Source organism: Copadichromis virginalis, linkage group LG13 (assembly GCF_057382275.1).
Source record: "Copadichromis virginalis isolate Kocher_CV1m ecotype Utaka linkage group LG13, C_Virginalis_male_GT1.1, whole genome shotgun sequence".
In the NCBI taxonomy this organism is placed as follows: Eukaryota; Metazoa; Chordata; class Actinopteri; order Cichliformes; family Cichlidae; genus Copadichromis; species Copadichromis virginalis.
In genome coordinates this window covers 16,822,126-16,843,153 of record NC_140630.1, presented here as the reverse complement: position 1 = coordinate 16,843,153, position 21,028 = coordinate 16,822,126, and the positions used below count along the sequence as shown (strand labels likewise).

General features: G+C 40.2%; 3 protein-coding genes across 6 annotated transcripts; all 3 read right to left on the bottom strand.

The window, feature by feature from the left end:
• Positions 1-1,215: 1,215 nt before the first annotated feature.
• On the bottom strand, positions 1,216-6,078 carry tysnd1 (trypsin like peroxisomal matrix peptidase 1). Of its 3 annotated transcripts, none has more exons than XM_085477597.1 (5): positions 5,945-6,078; positions 4,266-5,338; positions 2,123-2,253; positions 1,815-2,000; positions 1,216-1,639 (listed from the first exon to the last, which is right to left on the bottom strand). In XM_085477597.1, exons 1-5 carry the CDS (start codon positions 6,020-6,022, stop codon positions 1,437-1,439), a joined length of 1,671 nt encoding a protein of 556 aa, XP_085333723.1. In that variant the 5' UTR covers positions 6,023-6,078; the 3' UTR covers positions 1,216-1,436. The 3 variants fall into 3 exon arrangements, with proteins under 3 accessions (XP_085333723.1, XP_085333725.1, XP_085333724.1); XM_085477599.1 differs by lacking the exon at positions 5,945-6,078 and adding an exon at positions 5,417-5,560; XM_085477598.1 differs by lacking the exon at positions 5,945-6,078 and adding an exon at positions 5,434-5,560.
• A 538-nt stretch (positions 6,079-6,616) lies between these two features.
• On the bottom strand, positions 6,617-11,740 carry sar1ab (secretion associated, Ras related GTPase 1Ab). Of its 2 annotated transcripts, XM_085477593.1 has the most exons (7): positions 11,675-11,740; positions 10,709-10,779; positions 9,607-9,726; positions 9,457-9,522; positions 9,241-9,344; positions 9,008-9,139; positions 6,617-7,753 (listed from the first exon to the last, which is right to left on the bottom strand). In XM_085477593.1, the coding sequence occupies exons 2-7, from the start codon at positions 10,764-10,766 to the stop codon at positions 7,637-7,639; spliced, it is 597 nt and encodes a 198-aa protein (XP_085333719.1). In that variant the 5' UTR covers positions 10,767-10,779; positions 11,675-11,740; the 3' UTR covers positions 6,617-7,636. The 2 variants fall into 2 exon arrangements, with proteins under 2 accessions (XP_085333719.1, XP_085333720.1); XM_085477594.1 differs by lacking the exons at positions 10,709-10,779; positions 11,675-11,740 and adding an exon at positions 10,447-10,695.
• A 3,590-nt stretch (positions 11,741-15,330) lies between these two features.
• On the bottom strand, positions 15,331-20,744 carry ppa1b (inorganic pyrophosphatase 1b). Its single transcript, XM_085477592.1, has 11 exons — positions 20,592-20,744; positions 19,761-19,825; positions 19,338-19,391; positions 17,045-17,164; positions 16,869-16,955; positions 16,625-16,751; positions 16,417-16,544; positions 16,122-16,207; positions 15,931-16,006; positions 15,784-15,823; positions 15,331-15,705 (listed from the first exon to the last, which is right to left on the bottom strand). Exons 1-11 carry the CDS (start codon positions 20,650-20,652, stop codon positions 15,674-15,676), a joined length of 876 nt encoding a protein of 291 aa, XP_085333718.1. The 5' UTR covers positions 20,653-20,744; the 3' UTR covers positions 15,331-15,673.
• Positions 20,745-21,028: the final 284 nt, after the last annotated feature.

The following is a 21,028-nucleotide window of genomic DNA, read 5'->3' as shown; positions in this document are numbered from 1 at the left end:
GCTCTGACCCTGGCTAAATGCAAAACTAGTGAGAAAGATTGTCTCAACGTTGCTTCTCTTCTGCACCTGTTGTTAATTTCATTACCACCCAAGCAGCTGAAACTGATTAACAACCCTCTGCTACTTAACTGACCAGATCAAGATCCCAGAAGTTTAACTGACTTGATGCTATACTCTTAATTAAAAGTGCTCCTTTGAGTTTTTCCACTAGTGTGTAAACTGCTCAGAATATTACTACATCTTCTAAAATAAAAATTCCTCTAGCAAAGTTGGTTACTGGTGCACAGACAGGCTAGCCATATTTGTGATTACAGATAGCAAATTAAAATCTATATATTTGCCTTATTTTAATGAGCAGTGCAGCATGGACGAACACTGCACCTATAATTAGATGCTATTTAAAAAAAAAAACAGCATATGCGTCTCTGTGCGAAATGCTCCTTAAGGATTCAGTGTCCTTCTCAGCTCATTTCTACCCCTACTGCACCTCATTCTGCAGTGAAGTGTGGCTTGTAGCTATGAGAAACCAGCAGAAATGAGATACAGACACAAGTCTGCATATCAGCACTTCGAACAGCACAATGCCTTTAGAAAACTCTCTCCTCAGCCTCCTTGGGACACTGCTGAAAACTCCACTATGAACTATTCAGCCTGGGAACAGTGAAATAGAAACCTTTCAGCATGTTAGAGCGTATGCACATCCTCAGGAGTTCAGGCCCAGAAAGCTCGTCTTAGCATTGTAAAAACTGACAGCAACCAATTCTCTGAAATGTCATTTCTCAGTTTCACGTTTCTGTGATAATGGAAATAAGAACCAGTAGCTTCCCAGTGGGTGAACCCTCAAATGTGTTCACTGTGAGTGGGTACGTCTGCCAACAGATGTCTGAATACCTGAAACCGACAGCAGTCCTCTGGCTACCCAAAGGGACCAATCATTTTCAGCAGCCTGTCAGCCTATTATGCTGAATATTCCTCCCCGCCTGGTAAAAAAAACAAACTGTATGCACCAGACGCAGGTGTAAATCCTAACACATGCTCTGAGAAATGTGTCTTTGATGCTGTAACTGTAACATAAATAAGGATCAAAAGTTGGATGATTCACTTTTTTTATCCCAGCAGATTACGTAATCTTTTTTATTTTATTTTATAAATGGATAAATGTATTTTATAACCTTGGGAATCCAGCAGCACACCAAGAAAACACTAATCATTAGCTGAAAAAAAATTAATTTAATGTAATTATTGTGCAATTAAACAGGTATAAATGTACTTAAAGTGCCTGTAAACATTAGTACCCTTATAAAGATTTTCTGGTTAACCACATGACTCTGAGATGACAATTAAGCAGTAATTATTCCTTCAGTTGCAAATGTCTCATCTAATTAATTCTGATTTGTCATCTGTACCACGTGTCAGTGTAGTGCAGGGGTCCTCGGTTACAGTTTGCTCTGAGCACCTTGTAGTCTCCACACCCTCCTGATTTCTTTTTCTGTACTGTCCAGCTCCCTGAATACATTAACATCCTTTGTCTGCTCAAAGTGCTGCAACAATCTCTGGAAAACAGTCACTGGGACGCTGAAGTTCAGATGTGGGTAAGTCACTTTAGTGGCCATGTCTCGCGTGTTGCTGGAAACGATCCCTGCAACACAACAAAGAAACATTTTTTTGTGAATTCAAAGCCACAGCAGTGCTGACTGAACCACTGATATAAGCACAGCTGACTTTTCCCTGCACAGAGACGTTTTCTGTGGTTATCATGTGCCCCCCTCTGTTCAAAAGGTGCACATGGCTTTCTTCCTGCAGGACCTCCTTACCCAGCAGCTCTCCTGAGCATCTCTGCACCACAGCACCCCCGCTGGTTCCCGCTTGTACTGCACATGTGGTCTGGAGCATGACAGGCTGGCAATTCCAGCTAATGGCTTTGGATAGGACGCCGCAGGTCAGGGACGGACCGCAGCTCCGACCCAGCCCACCGTATCCGACGACAACTACAGATTCACCTGAAGTTAGAAAAGGCCATAACGGTTTTTAAGCGTAAAGAAGCAGGAACTCTCTTCTGGAACTGCTTATAATAAAATAACAATAATTCTACTGTTTCTGCTGCACAAGACTGAAATCAAACCTGGAATGAAACTCTGACACATCCGTGAGACCACAGCTTCTGGGACAGCATCTCTGAGCTGCACCAAAGCGAGGTCATAGGGTGAAGATGCTTTAGTGGAAAAAAGGACATCACCCACTGAATCATGGACTCTGAGAAAAGAAAATCGCCAAAAAAGTGAGGATTATTAGTCTTACACATTCTGTGATCACAAAACATACTTCCAAAATGTGGTGAAGTTGCTAAATAAACAGGAAAAGACCATAATCCCATATGGTGTAGATCCATACAGAAAGCTTTGTCTTTGATGCAGCAAGTCCATGTCAGCTTATAGGACTGTCCATACCAGCTTATAGGACTGTCCATACATTCAGAAGTTTATTACTGCCTATAAATTTAGGGCTGAACGATATATCGCATTTGCGATAATATCGCGACATGATCAAGTGCAATTTTCTAACCGCAAAGGCTGCGATTATACTCTGGACATGTCCAAATTCATGGGCTGCATCCTCCTGAGGCCGCATTTGTAGACCGATTACGTCACAGCGACGCGCCGAAGGCTGTCCAAATTACTACCATATCCCAGAATTCATAGCCAGCCAAACTCCAGTTTCCAACAATGGCGGCCGCTACTAAGTTTTAAAATTACTCATACTAATCTTTCTGGGTCACAAAATAAACTTTTAAAATATTTTCAGGCGAGAAAGTAGTTGTGTAAACATCAAATATCTGCTCGGTTTATCAAGATATCCCATATTTGCAAAAGTGCTTCGACGTTTTCAGAGGCGTCTGCTACCCACCAGCTCGACAGCTAGCCGGGAGCTCGAGGGTTACTGATGCGGCCGAGAACGGCACAACTCCCGGCACATCATTTTCAGATCACCGCGGAGTTTCGCTGCTCGGGTTAAACGTAATATATAAGTCACTTAGACAACCTAAAAATGTTATTGTTGGGCTTTTTTCAGTGTTTTGTTTGTTCGTGAGTAAATCGGTTTGGCTGAGATTAAAGTTATTAGATTAGATAAAATAAAACTTTATTAATCCCCCGGGTGGGTTCCTCCTTGGTTTTCACACAGCTGACTAAACGTCAAACAGAAAACTTATTAAACAGAAGTATGAGACAGTCGAGAATTTACACCAGTGTCTGGTTATATTTTAGATAGCAAGAAGCAGACGGCCGAGTTTATTAAACTCCACCGAGACAGCGGTGACGCTAATCAGAAGGCTAGACCGTCCAATTTCACGCCTTTAAACTTTAAAGGCGTGTTTGTGTGTGTGTTTATACAATTGCTATTATGTTTGCACTTTATGTGTAATGTTACTGACTGCAGAGATCAGTAAGATGTGTGTATTTTTTATTTATTAGTTTTATTTATTTAATATTATTTTTTAATTGAATGACTGTCTAGTAGTTCACAGATGTCGAAAAACTGAGTGTGGTAAAGCCACTGATTTTTTTTATGTATATTTCTGCAATCTGCACATTGTACTGACTTTCATTTTAATGTTTACACCAGGGTTCCTTGTCAGCACTTTATGCTCAGATGTTTGTAAGCTAAAAATAAACTATTGTGTATGTTCAAATATACTGTTGTGATTGAAGAAGTTAAATAAAAATGTCAGTCATCAATTCATGCATCACCTCATGTCATCATAACAGAGGTCTGTCTTCCAGGAAAGAACAGTTTAAAATTAATGTAATATAGTATTGGCCATACTATATGATGTATTGCTTGTCTTTGTTTAATAATACAGAAGACAAAGACCTTAAAAAATAATCGCATATCGCATCGCAATCGCAATATTGGGGCAAAAAAATCGCAATTAGATTATTTTCCATAATCGTTCAGCCCTATATAAATTGCACTCATTTTTTTCCAGGCTGGAATAATAGTACCGAATACATCTTTAATGGCGTTAAAAATCAAGAATTTGATGCACAAGTTTGAATATATTTTTGATTTTCTCTCATCCAAACCAGGTCAATCTGCAGGCAAGTTCCTAGTACTTGTTTATGCTTGTTTTTTTTTCTACCCAAAACTGTGTTAGGTTTGAAAAGAAGACTAAGATTAGCGGATTAACACATTTTAGTGTTTAATAAGGTTTGAATTAATTTCTGCTTCAATTAGGAGGGGGTTTAAGATAGTAAATGTGCCATCACCTGTCCCTATGGTGGAACTTCAAGCGGACTTTAGACTTCCTGTTGACAACATGCCTGCACGACACAACCAGTCGAGAGCCGACAACAACCCCTGAACCCCAGAACTGCCCGCTGTCCACAAAGCAAACAGTGGGGTATTTAACAGCTTTTGACTCGTGAGCAGCGGTGGACATCTGGATGTCCGACTCTCCTGGATGAAGCCAAACATTTCTGAGGGGATCCTGGACACTCAGGCAGCTGATGAGATTCCTGAAGACCAACTGGGCAGAGCAGACCAGAGTGAGGCCAATCCACTCATTGGCCTTCCAGCCAAATGGAGACACAATCAGCCCGATGAGATGCACGCTGCCTGCACCTTTCACCACAAACAACCCTCCACCTTCTGTGCCTGGCAGGCAGCGGGCGTCTGTGAGGATGACAGCGTTATCTTCTCCAGCAAGGTTACTGATGATGCCTCTGCTGAGGGTGCTGATGAAGAGATCCAAGCAGAGGGAGCCAAAAGGTGAGCCGCAGGCAACAACAGGGCAGCCCTTCTGGAGAGGCGCACTGCTCTGCCAGGGGATGGTGCCTGAATCCTGGCTGCTGTCTAGCACCACACCTACCCTGAGTACAGCAAACCAGCTGAGGAAGTGGAAATCTCTGAGCAGCTCCTCATCCTCATCACAATGGAAACGCCACTGGTCGGCCTCCTGGAAAACTGCTTGGAAAGCGTGTTTAAACTCCACGCAGTTCACCAGCATCAGCAGCTCGGCTGCAGCCTCCCTCTGCCCTGCTGCTGTTTTGCTTCTAGTGGGTGTGATTGTTGCTCTCCGTGCGCTCTGCTTGGTGTCAGTTGGAAAGGTGACGCAGATTTGAAGTTTGGCACTGAAGCTGTGAGGTGGCAAGAAGTCGTGGTCCCAGTAGAGGGGGTCTCCGTCGATGATAAAACGTGAAAACGGGAGTCCGGTGCATATGATGATTCCAGTGCGAGGGTGGACAACAACTCCGCTGCAGCTCACCGGTTTCTTTGCCGAAGACGCCTCTGACACCTTGACAACACAGCAGCGCCTCTCCACGTCCTTTAACTCCATGCTCTAGCAAAGCAAATCAACAAATGTTTTAACGGCGTTTAAAACACTCGAAAAAGCAGCTCATTAAAAATGTGTACATGCCAGGAGTGAGAAGGAACCTTCAGATAAGTCACTGTGACCTTAAGTTTAAACTATTTATGGAAAATATTTCCCACAGTGTCTTCTAACTTCTTCGCCCTGTTCGTAACTTCCTGGTTCTGCTTCGTTCCTGCACCTGATTGGTCTGAAAGCAAACACCTTCTAGCCAATGGTAAACAAGGAAACTAGAGGGCGTTCCTATATCCCGATTAGAAGTTTATTTACGTTTTACGATGTTTTATGTGTGGTTTTTATGTATAATATCTTTGCTGTTATCAGCATATAGGCTGAAGTCAACTGCATTTGATATGGAGTTTTATATAAAATAAATAAAAAACTTTTTTGCCCGTTTATGACTCTGTGTTCTACTGTGTAATCAATACAGTCCTTTTTGGGTCACTTAAAATATCCTTTCTATTCTATCACACTTGGAAAAGACATAAAGACATTTTTAATCGGACTGACCTGATTTGTTTTGTTTTTGTTTGTTTTGTGTGTGTGTGGGGTGGGGGGGGGGGGGGGGGTCTTTACCTGGAAATCAAAGGTGAAAGGTGAGGCATTTTTCTCCTCAGGTACTTTTTCAGCCCAAAAGTTTTCATTTAGGATCATTAGTGATTCTAAGTTGACCGATGTGAATGTGATGGGTCGTCTGTCTGTGTTAGCCCTTAATGCTCTAGAACTGGATTTAATAAAAACAGACAGAATGAAGCTTGGTGAGAGCAGCCATCATCACGGGGCAGACGACCATCAGAGTATGAGTGTGAGAGACACTGAGACATGCTAAAATCTAGTTGCAGAAAGGCATTATACAATAAAATAATGTGAATAATACATAAATTTAAGAAATTCTTCCACAATATCATAAGGTTCGGATTTTAGATTTTTAACTGTATTTTTATAGGTTTTACAGCTGTCCCCACTAATAAAGACCTCTTTATTACCAAAGTAATAGAAAAACAATTAACTAACAGAAACCTTGAAGTTCCACCACAGGAACCTTCCATAATTATACAGTATTACGTGTGTAGTTCTTTACACTGACAGAAAGGAGCCTTTCACTGGTCCACCCCACTAAAGCTCAATAAGTTTGACATTCCTGTTCAAGGAGGACTAATAAGTGTTGTGAATGTGAATGGATCAATAGATAGATGGATGTTCCTTTGGTGGATGAACCAAAAATGAATTAAAATATCTTAAACAAGGTTTAAAGAGTTACCAAATATATTTATTTTGCTAAAATATTGCACAACACACCCAACAAGAACATGACATCTTTTTTGTATGAGATATATCAAGCATTAAGAATGCGAAGTAACAGACAGGCCAGTTATTTATTGCAAAATATAAATACACTCTTATAAAATATTTTATAATGTTTTAAGATAATTTTATCCAAAAATACTGTATAAGCTTTTTTTGCTAATCACCACCCAAGTACTCTCATAAATCACTGCGTACTGTTAGCAGCAACCAATCACAAAGTACTCAAGTCTTTTCAGTGCAGTCACCTATCGGTGTGTTTGGCTGGCGTAAATATCTAGTATAGGCAAAAAGTCAGTCAGTGCACTTGTGGTAACAATGTTAGTGGCCGTGTTTGTAAACCTAAATGTAAACCTTAAAATAAACATACTATCACAAGAACTGTCAGCATCCTCCGAGGTAGGCTTGCAAGTTGAGTTTAACAATTACAGCAACACATTTTTGCAGCACTTTCTAGGAAGAAAAAAAAAAAGTTGTTTTTGAAAACGATCAATTGAAAGAAAAAAAATAAAACAGAATAAATAATGTGCATACGTGCCAACAAAAATGTTTCATCCTCTATCAAAGAAGAGCTGCTCTAAGCACACAGTGTTAACTACACTGACCTTCACTGTAAGCCAACACCAGCAGCCAAAAATACACCCGGGTCTGAAACAAGTTCACAGCCATGGCATGTCCTACACGGCAGAAACAATTCCCTACAGGCTTTAGGTAAAGGTAGAAGAACCACAGCATGGAGCTTTTCTCCACACTCAGTCTGAATAATACAGGCCAATGATTCATAACTTATCTTTGATTTGCTGCGGTACGACTGAGATAAAATACAGAATTCTTCAAACAGATGAATAATGCTGGGCTTTTAAATACAAAACATATTTTGTACTAGCATATTTAATAAAATCTCTCTACTGCAGGTAGTTTTGTGTGGAACAAATCTGGTTAAGGCTATTATAAAAATGTCAATCAATCGATATACTGGGCAAGCCAGCGAAAACCGTCTCCATATCCCTGTCGCTTCAGCACACTGCACATGAACACCTCCATTGGCCTCAAATTCAGCTCCTTCAGCGGCACTTTGCCCTGAAAAGAAACAAAAATACACATCAAAAAGAACAGCTTTAAATCTACAACTCCATCCAGCAACCTTGCCCATGAACACTGAACAAATACAACGCACATCTTAAACTTTAACCATGCTTTAAGCTCTATTAGAAAAGGTTTTCCCTGACTCGTCAGCATGGATCAATAAACCGACGCTTAGGTCTTGAACCAGAAATGATGTCTCAGATTTATACAAAAAATTTAACTGCAGTAAAATATCGTTGTGGGGCAGCGGTTTCCTTAAGTCTTTTCTTCTTAGGGTCGATTTGGGCTTGTTGCACAGACAACTAAAAAGAATGCACATACACTAACCAGCCAATTTGTTAGGTATCCCTGAACTGCTCAGTAATCCAAATATCTATATATTTATAATGTGATCACCACTCAATGCATACACTGAGACTCAGCAGGTCATCACCAGATTTTATATTGTTGGCTGGCTGACTGCTGAGTCCACCCATCTGCAATCTGGCTCCTGAAAAGTAAGTGGGTAGCCACTGTGACCACAGTATACCCAGCTTCTGACGGCAGCTTCCAGCAGGATAACACACCATGTCAAATAGCTCGGTCCTATTTATTGAAGTCTTAAAAGCCTAGTAAGAAGACTGTCTCTAAGTACTGTTGCTATGATTGTTTTAGTCTTTCCAACACAGTAACATGTACAAACAGTAAGAAATTGATATAGGCATTGTGACATCGCCTTTTATTTTCTTTTAAGTGCTGTTTTGAAGCCTTCAGTTAGACATTCTGGCTGCCACATCTTGATTATTATTTTATTTTTTTTAAACTGGATGTAACAAGCAAAAGTTAGATTTGACTGTGAAACACTAAGCTGCTACTAGAGCGTAGCCAGCTTTATCTTGTATTTTATTCTATTCCAAAAGGGACCATACTTTACAAAAGAACATCATGTTCTATTCAGTAAGTTATGAAATGAGAACTCAGACTGTAAAGACACCAGGAAAGTATTTAGTGAGGTCAAAGATCAAGTGAGCAGCACTTTCTAATATATGTCTATACAATCTGACTGCTTTTTCCCCACCAGAGGTGTCGCCTCCTGCTGGCCATTAAAAAGAATGCAGATTTGAAGTACTTTGAACAGGTTTCACTTTTCCAGAGGCTACGTTAACCTTTTAAATACAGTTTATGGTTTAGAAAATATCAACACCATATGACTCTAATGCTCTTGCCAGACGTCACATCATCATTTAATCCCACATTTCTTGTACAAACCTTTCCAGTTGTATGCCCCTGAAGACCAAGTACTGCCCTGAGTGCATCCTCACTGATGGCCTCTGGACGGTCTATCTTATTGCCCAGGATTAGAATGGGGATGTTTGCAATGGTTTCATCTGTTAACATGGCCTACACAAAAGAAGTGTCATATCAGACATATCATACAGATCATTCCTATCAGTGGCAGCTATGGGCAGCTGTCTGTGTTGACATCAGTACAAATAACTCACATCCAGTTCAACTTTTGCTTCTGCTAGTCGCATATGGTCAGCACAATCCACCATGTACACGATACCGTTTATGGCTGGGAAGTAGTTCTTCCAGATCCTTCGTGCTGTAAAGACACACATTTTCAGTATTTTTATGCAACACCTCAACAAATACATCAATAATATTTTAAAAAGCTCAAAAATAAGATTGAGAATCACTTTTTTTTTTACTCCCACCTTGCGTATGACCTCCAAGGTCAAATGTCGTAAAAGTCATTCCAGCTATTGTCAGCTCCTCGGATGCTGGGGAAGAGAGGTTTGATTTTAGGATAAGCAGTGAAGCAAGACACACATGGCTAATTCCTGATGTGACAAGTAAAAATCTACTTGGGTATAGCGTCGGCATGTGCTGTCCCAGCCTGTCATCCCTGAGCATCTGCAGGAGCGTTGTTTTTCCAGCATTGTCTAGTCCAAGAAAAACCATCTTCCCAGTCTTCTTGTACAACCCTGATAGCAGAAAGAAGTCAAATTGATGGGTTTAAAAGAAGTCTTGGGCAGGAGAACTGGGAGCCAGAATAGAACTGGCTGGTATATGTTTTATAGAAATAGAGCGAATGCCAAAAACAAAGTGAAAATCTGGATATTTGTTAGTATTCAGGCTCGAATTTACTTCAAACTGTCTAGTTACTACCTCCAAGTTACCATTTTGTAAAACAACAATATCGGTGCTTTATATCCTCTCAAGGATATTTGAGGGTGCGTGCGTGGGACCAAACTAGTTTACATAGACTTTAGACTGGACTTGGAGACTTGAGACTTGGTATTTAGCTGCTTCTCTCTGGGTTTCCTGTGGTGGGGGCACAGGAGGACTGGGTCCTTGTTGTTACAGGGTCTTCGTATGATGGTTTCCATTGCCAGCTATATGCAGATACTGGACTCCACTAGGGCTGCCCTTTCTTATCAGGTATGTTAATGATTTTTATGGACTTATTTTTATGGGATATCTAGCCAAGGGGTGGAGGGTTTGGTGGTCTCAGGATCTCATCTGAACATAGAGCCATGACCTCCACCTTACTCTGAAGCGGTTTGCAGATGAGTGTGAAGCAGCTGGGACGACACTCAGCTCGAGACTCGGCAGAAATTGGCTTCCTCCGAAAGGTGTCTCAGAGTAGAGCTGCTACACCGCCATATTGAAAAAGGACATTTGGGGTGGTTCAGAAATCTGACCTGAATGTCTCCCAGGTGCGTCCTAGGTGAGGTGTTCAGGGTATGTTCTATCAGGAAACCCAGGGGCAGACCCAGGTTACGCTAAAGAGATTACATTTCTTGTCTGGCTTCAGGCCACCTTAGAGTCCTTTCTGGAAAAGCAGGCGGAAAAGGCAAGAGAGAGGGAGGTCTCTACTTAGCCTACCACACCCACAATTCAGCCTCAGATAAATGGCAAATATTGGATGATAATGGATGAAAATGTGGAAATTTATTTCAACACCTAATAGTTGCAAGACACTGCTGAAGCCCCTGTAGATCCAATCAAATAGAAAAGACATTTCTGATGGCTTCCTGAAAGACAGAAAGCTGAAGTTAATTATGACACATGAAGGACAGTGATGTACATAAGATACCAGTCATAAAGTCTGTAAATGAAAAAAAGAACCCTTTTTTTAAACTACTGCAAAAAGCTGTCATCTAGCACTAAAGCGCATTGTTAATCATTATTCTTGACCCTGCATGGATTACTCTGCTGGTATGTGTAAGCTCCGTGTAATCACACAAGTTTTAAAGCTTGAAAGGAAACAGCCTTCAGTGATTTTTCAGACGCTGGTTTGATCTGGGAGCTGTCTCGCTCGCTCACAGTGATCGTCCCCTGACTATTTTTGTGAGGGTTGCGACAACGACACTTGATCTTGGTAGTCTCCCCCTGCCTTCGCTCAATGACACACAAACACCTGTCACTGGGTGAACTTAAAGTGAATAGTGAGGCCTGTGGGCTCTGAGAAATTACCCAATTGTTAATGCCTTTATTATACAATGTTTTCACAGGGTCACTTAAATGTCAGCGTGGCACTTAACTGCTTCATCTGTGGATTTAAAGCTGTGGCACTGTAGGCACTGTTCACAAACTTTGGTTTGCCGTTTTAGTGATGAAATGACCAAATCAGCACTCCAAAACAAGTAAACACGGCTAAAAGCAGAAATCACCACTAGCTCACTACTCTTTATAAACGCTCGTTCTAGTGAAATCACTACTACTGTCTAGCTTATCACGTGCAGCTCCGCGGTACCGACGTCAGCTTTAATAAACAACGGTAAATTTAATAAACACGAGCGCGCGGAGGGATCCACAGTGTCCAGTCCTCGAACTTTATGATGTCGGCAAATGGTTTCAACAAGCAGTCTTGAATGGAAAAGTTTAAACCCCAACAAAGCCAACTTAATACATCATTTGCAGCGTTACCTTGGTCAGCAGTGTTAGTGAACTGAACTCGTCCGTTGTTGGGTTTTTTTTCCTTCTCAAAGCCTCCAACTTTGACAGTTAACCGGAAGTACGTCACCGGGATGGCTACCAACACACCAAGGTAAGAAGTGCGCATGCTGGGTTTTTTGTTTGTTAGTTTTTTAATAACAATAAAAAAAAAATTTTTAAAGTACACTTCAAACGGTCCTGAAAACATTAATTTAAAATGTGTTTTAAGAACTTAGAACTTAATTTGCTTTTTAACACTACTGACTGTAGTTTACTTTTAGTTTGGGGGGGGGGGGGGGGGGATACTGGTCATGCCACTATCTTTCTACATTTTCGGTGTAACTTTCCGACATACATAGTATCAACGTAATTACATTTTAATAATTATTTCTATTTAAAAAAAATTAAATTACCCAGACATTATACAGTTTTCATACTAGGAACAGAAAAATAAAGGAGACACAATCGCCTCTTAGTATAACTTTGGGCTACAAAAACTGGGCCTCGGGATCTAAATTTAATATATAGAACCAGCTTATTATTTTATGTCCTCTGTAATGGACATTTGTTTTTGATCAATATCTTTTTACTTATTTGAGCTACCCTACTAAGTCCCGATGTACTAAATAGAGGGCTTTCCATTAATATCTCATGTGTTTGAGTGGCCTCTTTTAACGCTAAAGAGGAAGGAAAATTACAAAAAAGTTCAATGGGAAGATTCATTTTTCCTCGGTTCTCAGAGAATATATAGTAGTTAAAGCAAAAAGTGAAGGCGATGAGGGCTGTGATCACTAGGTGGCAGCATTACAACCATGAGAGTTTAGTCTGTTCTGAACTAGTTCTCAAACTTTTTCTTGCCAAATAACACTTTTTAAAATCACTAATATTTTTTTTAAATGAAAGAAATTAAAGTAATCAAAATAAGTCCAGTTCCAAAGTATCAGCAAACGTCATTTCCCTTAAAACTAATATATTGATTCAACTTAGTTTTGTTTTTTGTTTTTGTTTTTAAACTCACTGGGTATTTTGTTCGGTACATGTACAGGGGCTTGCAAAAGTATTCGGCCCAATTGGACTTTTCCACATTTTGTCACATTACAGCCACAAATATGAATCAATTGTATTGGAATTCCACGTGGAAGACCAATACAAAGTGGTGTACACGTGAGAAGTGGAACCAAAATTATACGTGATTCCAAACATTTTTCACAAATAAATAACTGAAAAGTATGGTGTGCGTAATTATTCAGCCCCCTGAGTAAATACTTTGTACAACCACCTTTTGCTGCAATTACAACTGCCAGTCTTTTAGGGTATGTCTCTACCAGCTTTGCACATCCAGTGTTAAATTAACACTAGAGAGTGTCTATATGGGTCCACTCCTCTGAGTGTTAAATACAACACTGTTGGGTGTTAAATTAACACTTTTGACAGTGTTATATGTTTAAAAGTAACCTAGTCAGTTTTGAAGATTAACAAAGACTAACACTGAGCAGTGCTGATTTTCTAACACTGGAATATTTCTAACATTTTGAGTTATTTTCCAGTGTTAGAAAATCAGCACTGCTCAGTGTTAGTCTTTGTTAATCTTCAAAACTGACTAGGTTACTTTTAAACATATAACACTGTCAAAAGTGTTAATTTAACACTCAACAGTGTTGTATTTAACACTCAGAGGAGTGGACCCATATAGACACTCTCTAGTGTTAATTTAACACTGGAGATTTTGCTGTGTAGAGACTGAAATTCTTGCCCATTCTTCTTTGCAAAACAGCTCCAGCTCAGTTAGATTAGATGGACAGTGCTTGTGAACAGCAGTTTTCAGATCTTGCCACAGATTCTCGATTGGATTTAGATCTGGACTTTGACTGGGCCAGTCTAACACATGGATGTGTTTTGTTTTAAACCGTTCCATTGTTGCTCTGGCTTTATGTTTGGGGTCGTTGTCCTGCTGGAAGGTGAACCTCCGCCCCAGTCTCAAGTCTTTTGCACACTCCAAGAGGTTTTCTTCCAAGATTGCCCTGTATTTGGCTACATCCATCTTCCCATCAACTCTGACCAGCTTCCTTGTCCCTGCTGAAGAGAAGCACCCCCAGAGCATGATGCTGCCACCACCATATTTGACAGTGGGGATGGTGTTTTTCAATGTAATGTGCAGTGTTAGTTTTCCGCCACACATAGCGTTTTGCATTTTGGTCTCATCTGACCAGAGCAGCTTCTTCCACATTTGCTGTGTCCCCCACATGACTTGTGGCAAACTGCAAACGGCACTTCTTATGGTTTTCTGTTAACAATGGCTTTCTTCTTGCTTCTTCTTTCTTCCCCCACCTGAGCTGTAGATCTCTGCAGCTCGTCCAGAGTCACCATGGGCCTCTTGGCTGCATTTCTGATCAGCGCTCTCCTTGTTTGGCCTGTGAGTTTAGGTGGACGGCCTTGTCTTGGTAGGTTTACAGTTGTGCCATACTCCTTCCATTTCTGACTGATCGCTTGAACAGTGCTCCGTGGGATGTTTAAGGCTCAGGAAATCTTTTTGTAGCCTAAGCCTGCTTTAAATTTCTCAATAACTTTATCTCTGACCTGTCTGGTGTGTTCTTTGGACTTCATGGTGTTGCTGCTCCCAGTATTCTCTTAGACAACCTGAGGCCGTCACAGAGCAGCTGTATTTGTACTAACATTAGATTACACATAGGTGCACTCTACTTAGTCATTAGCACTCATCAGACAATGTCTATGGGCAACTGACTGCACTGAGACCAAAGGGGGCTGAATAATTACGCACACTCCACTTTGCAGTTATTTATTTGTAAAAAATGTTTTGAATCATGTATGATTTTTGTTCCACTTCTCACGTGCACAGCACTTTGTATTGGTCTTTCACGTGGAATTCCAACAAAATTGATTCATGTTTGCGTGTGGAAAGTTCAAGGGGGCCGAAGACTTTTGTTTGGGCTTTTACTTTGCTTTCTGCCTCAATTTCTGCTGCAACATTTGGATTTTAGGGTTACAATTTGGCATAAATATGAAAGCATGGATCTGTTCTCCCTGGTGTCAAAGCATCAGGCTTTTGGCTGTGATGTAAAAAAAAAAAAAAAAAAAAAAAAAAAAAGGGTGCAGCTATTTCATGCCAATTGAGCATCATTTAAACACCACAGCCTACCTGAATATTGTAGCTGACCACATCCATCCTTTAATGACCACGGTGTACCCTGTTGGAAGCTGCCATCTTCTGATGCTTCCAACGGGATAACCCACCACATCACGAAGTTCAAATAATCTTAAACACGAAAATGAGTTAACGAGTTAACTCCACCATCAACCGATTTCAATCCAATAGAGCACCTATGTGATGTGGTGGCATGCCCAGTTATTGCATATAAACATAAATAACAATAAAGCCCATGTTCTAAACCAGTCGTTCTCAATCTTTTCTGTTACATCGCTTCAGAAGCCAGATCCCAATTTTTTTTTTTTTTAAAAAGAAAAAAGAAAAAGAAAAGCAGTACTCTTAAAAAATAAATAAATGAAAATTTTAAAAAACTGATTGTGTCAGCTCCATCTTTCCATGATCATCAGGTGACTATAACACCCTACAGTTTGAGAACCACTGGTCTAAACTAAATACTAATGACTCCACTCAAACTCACACGTTCACGTTCAGAAGCTTTATTAAAGCAGTTCGGTCTCAGACAGGACACGCGCATCTACTAGGCACAGTGCCTGCACTTTGTTCATTACAGCACATCTGCAAAGAGATTACTTTTTTTTTTTTTTAAATAAGCGAAAAATCATTGGTCATGACATAAGTGCTCTCTTTCTCTACAGTATCATTACTATTAATCAATAGTATCGCTATTCTTCTCCATCTACAAGGAGATGGGTAAACCCAGACCCCACCACCCATCATCCCATTGGTTCCTAATCCAAGTAGGTCTTCAAATATTCCTGTGAGAGATGAACTTTCCTCCTGGTCCACTTGAAGAAGGTCCTCTTTTACTTCCTCTCATAGTAGAACCATTTATCAACTGCGAATGAAAACAACCGTGTAAATCTCACATCTGAACACTCAACCTCAGAATCATAACAATTATATGAAATGTTACCTGACGAGGGGACAGGGTCTTCTTTTCCACACGGGCATGTCTTTAGAAAGAAAAAAAAAATAGAAAGAAAGAAACATCCATCAAAGAGACCCAAATTTGAAATTTCTGATGTTATATTGCAAAATCTGGCAGGGATAGAAGTCTTACCTCACCAACAGCAGCAGTAGCCTCATCTGCAGAGCAGCAGAAAGGGCTGTCGCCAGCTGAGACACATGTGTTTTTGCTGTTTTGTTTGATAATATAGAGATTTATAGTAAGTATGACTACTTATATTCAAGAAATTATTGGCTGCAAGTTTGCATTTCTTCTAAAAGCAGCTGATAAAAGTCAGAGTTTACCAGTTCAGTTCACCAGCGCTAGCCTTTTGGGAAATGAGGGCTTTCCAAAAGTTGTGAGTGCTCTTGATTACTTCAATGGCAAAGTCCTGAAACATAAAACAGCAACTACATATGAGTGTAGGACTTTTAATAGTAATTATAAAGTAATCAAAGCTTTTATAACTGAACATGCAGGAACTAATTTGAAAGTTCCTTGAACTGTTTTATAACTGAATGCTGAGTTTGACAAAGAAGGAAATGCTGACAAAGTGTTTAAAAAATGACTGGTTGGCTAAATGAGATGTTAGGTGGAGACCTTGTCTTTGAACTCCTCATTGAAAGCAAACTGGTTTTCTGGTTTCCCATCTGGTACTTTGTACCTCCTGAACCATTCGACTGTGGCCTCCAGGTAGCCAGGTTTCAGGCGCCGGACATCACCGATGTCTAATGATGGACAACATCGTCGTCATAAGTTCATGACGCTAATGCAGAAAAACGAAAACTGAGAAATCTGAGGCACTTACTGTTAAACTCGCTGGCCTCGGGGTCATCAACATTGATTGCAATCACTTTCCAATCTGTTTCACCCTCGTCGATCATGGCCAGGATGCCAAGGACTTTCACTTTGATTACTTCACCACGGGAGCACACCTACACAGAACATTCCAGCTCGTGGTTAATTTTCAACAAAGAAGAAATCACATAATTGGCAGTATTATTCATTTATGAAATGAAACACAATCACAAAATCATCAGCGTGCGCTGCACCTTACTGCCGATCTCACAGACATCTATGGGATCATTGTCACCGCAGCAGCCAGTGTCTCCATCTTTATGTGCCGGATCTTCCCACGTCTAAGACATGAAAGCAGGAAGTTAAATCACTCACTGTTCAAGCAATCTACTAATGTGGATACTTCAGCTCTTTTGAACAAAATACTGACCTGAGGAATGGCTCCGTAGTTCCATATGTAGCCTTTATGTGGGAAAACATTGGCAACATAGCGCAGCTTGCCCTTCTTAACGTCCTGCTTTATTGGATTCAAGAGGTCTTTTGTAGCAATCTGAAAGAAATTTTTTAATGCAGTTAATATTAAGTTCATTCCTGGTAAATGGCATGCACTTGTAACTTAATGTTACATGCACAGCTAGAAACAATAATTCTTCATACAACTATCAAAATTGGGAAACAATGCATTAGCCACAGTAAATACACTGTGGAATAAGCTCAAACCAAATCTTCCAAGATCTGATGCAGAATTCAGAGAGTTCATCACAGTGCAAAAAGTAACTAATGATGACAACACTCAGCATTTAAGATTAAATTTTCCCTAAGACAAGATTCTGGTAAAGATGTTTGCAACCAGAGTTCCTGTGGTGAAAATCTGGAGTAATGAGGGCGACTTTCAAGAGGCTTAGGAGATTCTTCTGCAGGGAACAGAAGAAAGCAGCTGGCAAATAAAGATGTAGGGGAAATATTCTGTAAATGCTGAATGACAGCAAGTTAATGAAATGCTACAGATTAACTGGTGCACAGATAATGTCCGCGGTGGAGCTCATTAGAGATGCGCTCACATCTCTAGCCCAAGGGAAAAACATTTTAACGGCAGAAATTACAGCGATCGTAACACTCAAACATTTGGCAAGTGGAAAAATATAACAGTGCAGCAACAATGACTTCACACTGTCACAGTGGAGTGAGCACACAAACATTTACAGCACTGTCACAGACTACATCACAGATACTGTTGCAGTCTCATATTATGAAGCAGCTCATTGAGTTCCTGTTTCTCTTTATTCTTTATCTTTTCTTCATCTTCAAGTTGCTTCCGTACGTTTTTCGGCGCTTAACTACTCCCGCAGTTTGTGCCATTTTCACCGTTCAAATCTTAAAGAATTCTGCTCTTTCCAGCTATGACTTTTGGTGCTCATAACTTCTATACTTTTTGAGATATTGAATTTTTTTTGCCCATTTCTGCCATATTATCAGTGGCCTCACTGATTTTCCTTGCCGGGTTGACCTGTGTTTTAGCTCAGTGAGATGAGCATCCGTTCTCAGACTGGGAGGCCCGGGTTCAAATCCCGCTTATGGCAACATTTCTTTCAGTTACCAATTCAACTTATTTAACTCTTTTCAACACAAATTTCAGCTTTTTCAGCTGTTTTCAGCAAAAACCTCTTTTCAGCAGAACTTCTGCTGATTCATCTCTTTTCAGCGCATCTTTTTGCTTCTTTACCTCTTTTCAGCAGAAATTCTACTGATTCACCTCTTTTCTGCAAAATTTTTAGCCTTTTCACCTCTTATCAGCACAATTCTCAGCAGCTTCTGCTCATTTCAGCAGAATTGTCAGTCTCTCCACCTCTTCTTTGTGAGAATGAGTTTGGCTCAGTGAGATGAGTAGCTGCCTTGAGACCAGAAGGGCCAGGTTCGAATCCTGCTCAGGGCAATGTTGTTTTTTTTCTTCAACTTTTTTCAGCAGACATCTCCAGCATTAAGGCATCCACACAGCATTTTCGCAGGAAATGCAAATTTTTCTAGTTACTGTATTGAAATGACTAGCACAGGAAATTAAACTACAAGTGATGCAGTGAAAAAACCTCTTTCCTGATTTCTTTTCTCCTTTTGCATATTTGTCACATCTCCATTTTTCAGATCATCATCAAATAAATGTGATTATTAGACAACGATAAGCTGAGTAATTATAAAATGCAGTTTTTGAATGATTTCATCTATTAAGGGAACAAAGCTATCCAAACCTACATGGCCCTGTGAGAAAAAGTAATCACCACCTAAACCTCATAACTGATAGTGCCACCATTGGTAACAAGAACTGCAATCAAATGATTGTGATAACTGGTAATGAGCCCTAAATATCGCTATGGAGCAATCTTCAGTCTCGAGACTTGAGTGACAAAACATTTCTCCCACTGTCCTTGTCAAGGGAGAACTGAAGTTGCCCCTTCTCACAAAGAACAGGAGTCTACTAATGGAAAAATTATATCGGCTGGACTATTACCTGCACTATTCTCCTATTGGTTCCAACAGGTATTGCACAGACTTAGTACTAGATTAAAAAGCACGTAATATCTTATCTGCATTCTCACACACACCGATGTCAGGGCTGCACTCAGTAAGTGAAAACACCTCAAAAGTATATATATTTTTGTTTGTTTTCCTTCTTGCGTCAATCAACTGCACCTTCAGAAAGAATGCATTTTGCACAGCACCAGTCTTACCTCCATTTTTGCATTTGTCCATCTTGGCACTTCAACAACCATGTGAAAGATGTTCTGAAAAACAGAGAGAAAGAAATCTATTGAACTGTCTTTAAGTTATTTTAAGTTTGTTTTTTTTCATTCATACTTAAGCGAGACAATTCTAAACTTTTTATCATCCATTCAAGCTCATGCTCAGGTATTGCTTCAATTAACTGCTGCTGGCAGATAAGATAAATAATCTACAGTAATCACAAAAGGTATTGACACAGCACTGAGGACATGGAGTAAAGGCCACTGCCTTGCAAATCGATTATTGGCTCACTACTACAGAAAAAAAAGCAGCTGAACATCACTGCCTGTGCTGCAGGGGAAATTTATCTTGAGGGCTGATCTTATAAATGCACGCATATTTACATACGCAACAGGGTAAAGGTGGCTTACCTGGCCTTCGTCAGCATACATAGGTATGTCATGAAATGGTGAGATGTACTTCCCTTCAGCATTTTCTGCAACAAAGATTAAACATTGTATGAATACGGCAGGCAAATACAAACTGCTCAATGACAGCATTCAGCTGAATGAAGTCATTCATATCGTGCTCGGAGGCCCCTGCTTGCAAAGGCTGGACTCTGCCGTGCATACTTAACCGGAGCTTATTTTGTCCTTACTTCTTTACTGCAGCTGGTATGAACGTGCTTTAATGAAAAACCTGCAGTAATCTAGCCATAAAAACTGTAAACTGTGAGACAACAACAACACTAGATTATGATGTGATGACAGTCAAAGCCCTTGCTGAAATTACTAAATACACTTTGACCCACAATAAATAAGAGCGGGGGTTGTAATAAATCAATGAGGGCGTAGTCCCACCATCTCCAAGGATTTATGATGCCTGCAGGTAATTTAGCATCGTGCGAAAGTTAGCCAAAAGCAACTTCCTTCTCCCATGTACAAACAGGTAGGTCGCCGATCAGGTATAGCCACTTCATGCCAGATCCATCATTATTTCACAGGGCAAAACCTAAAGGACCGGTTAGGCCAGGTTATTGGACTCGAGAGGAGATTTACTATCGGTTTTAAAACATTCTATTAATTCCTTCTGCAAGGATATATGTAAATACACACACTTCACTGATATGACTGAAGGGAACATGCAAAACAAATGAATAAGTGACACGTGGGAGGTTGCGACTAGCCGGTGGCATTTGAAGAAAGTCCTAAAAGTAGAGAATAAAGACGAAACGTTATTACTTGTGCTTATTTCCTACTTACTGAAAAACAAGCGGTAGCTCAGGGAGTTCGGGTTTCCCCTCTCTTCTACCGAGAAGCTCATGTTGTCGTTTGGCTTTCTGTTTCACGCTGGATTTGAGTGAAGGATGGCGTCGGAAGAGTCTGCGCAGAGCTCTCGCGCTGCGTTGTCAGTCACCGAGGGCACCGCGCATGCGTACTTAGCCAATGATGCCTTTATAGGCGATTGGAAATATTAGCTTCAACAGAAAAAATAATTCTCCCATTGAACTTCATTACTAGTAATAACCACCAAGCTAGAACTTTATTTGTGAACATCAGTGCTAACAATATTATCCATTATCCACGATACATGTGTACTATAGGTTGAGAGTTTATACAAAAACTAAGAGGAAAAAACATATATAAGACAATATGATTCACAAATTGACATAATATATTCAAATTGTGCAAAAAATAAA

What these genes read in the sequence shown, in the direction of transcription:
- tysnd1 (XM_085477597.1), bottom strand. Translation starts at nt 6,022, where the DNA reads ATGATCCTAAATGAAAACTTTTGGGCTGAAAAAGTACCTGAGGAGAAA. An exon ending in CTTTCACCTTTGATTTCCAG is followed by an intron (nt 5,339 to 5,944) that starts GTAAAGACCCCC and finishes TTGCTTTGCTAG; the next exon opens with AGCATGGAGTTAAAGGACGT. An exon ending in ATGCTCAGGAGAGCTGCTGG is followed by an intron (nt 1,640 to 1,814) that starts GTAAGGAGGTCC and finishes GTTGTGTTGCAG; the next exon opens with GGATCGTTTCCAGCAACACG.
- sar1ab (XM_085477593.1), bottom strand. Translation starts at nt 10,766, where the DNA reads ATGTCTTTTCTATTTGATTGGATCTACAGGGGCTTCAGCAGTGTCTTG. An exon ending in CCTTGGAGGTCATACGCAAG is followed by an intron (nt 9,345 to 9,456) that starts GTGGGAGTAAAA and finishes GTGTCTTTACAG; the next exon opens with CACGAAGGATCTGGAAGAAC. An exon ending in AAGCAAAAGTTGAACTGGAT is followed by an intron (nt 9,140 to 9,240) that starts GTGAGTTATTTG and finishes TCTTTTGTGTAG; the next exon opens with GCCATGTTAACAGATGAAAC.
- ppa1b (XM_085477592.1), bottom strand. Translation starts at nt 20,652, where the DNA reads ATGAGCTTCTCGGTAGAAGAGAGGGGAAACCCGAACTCCCTGAGCTAC. An exon ending in GGACAAATGCAAAAATGGAG is followed by an intron (nt 17,165 to 19,337) that starts GTAAGACTGGTG and finishes AATTTCTTTCAG; the next exon opens with ATTGCTACAAAAGACCTCTT. An exon ending in TCTGTGAGATCGGCAGTAAG is followed by an intron (nt 16,752 to 16,868) that starts GTGCAGCGCACG and finishes TGTTCTGTGTAG; the next exon opens with GTGTGCTCCCGTGGTGAAGT.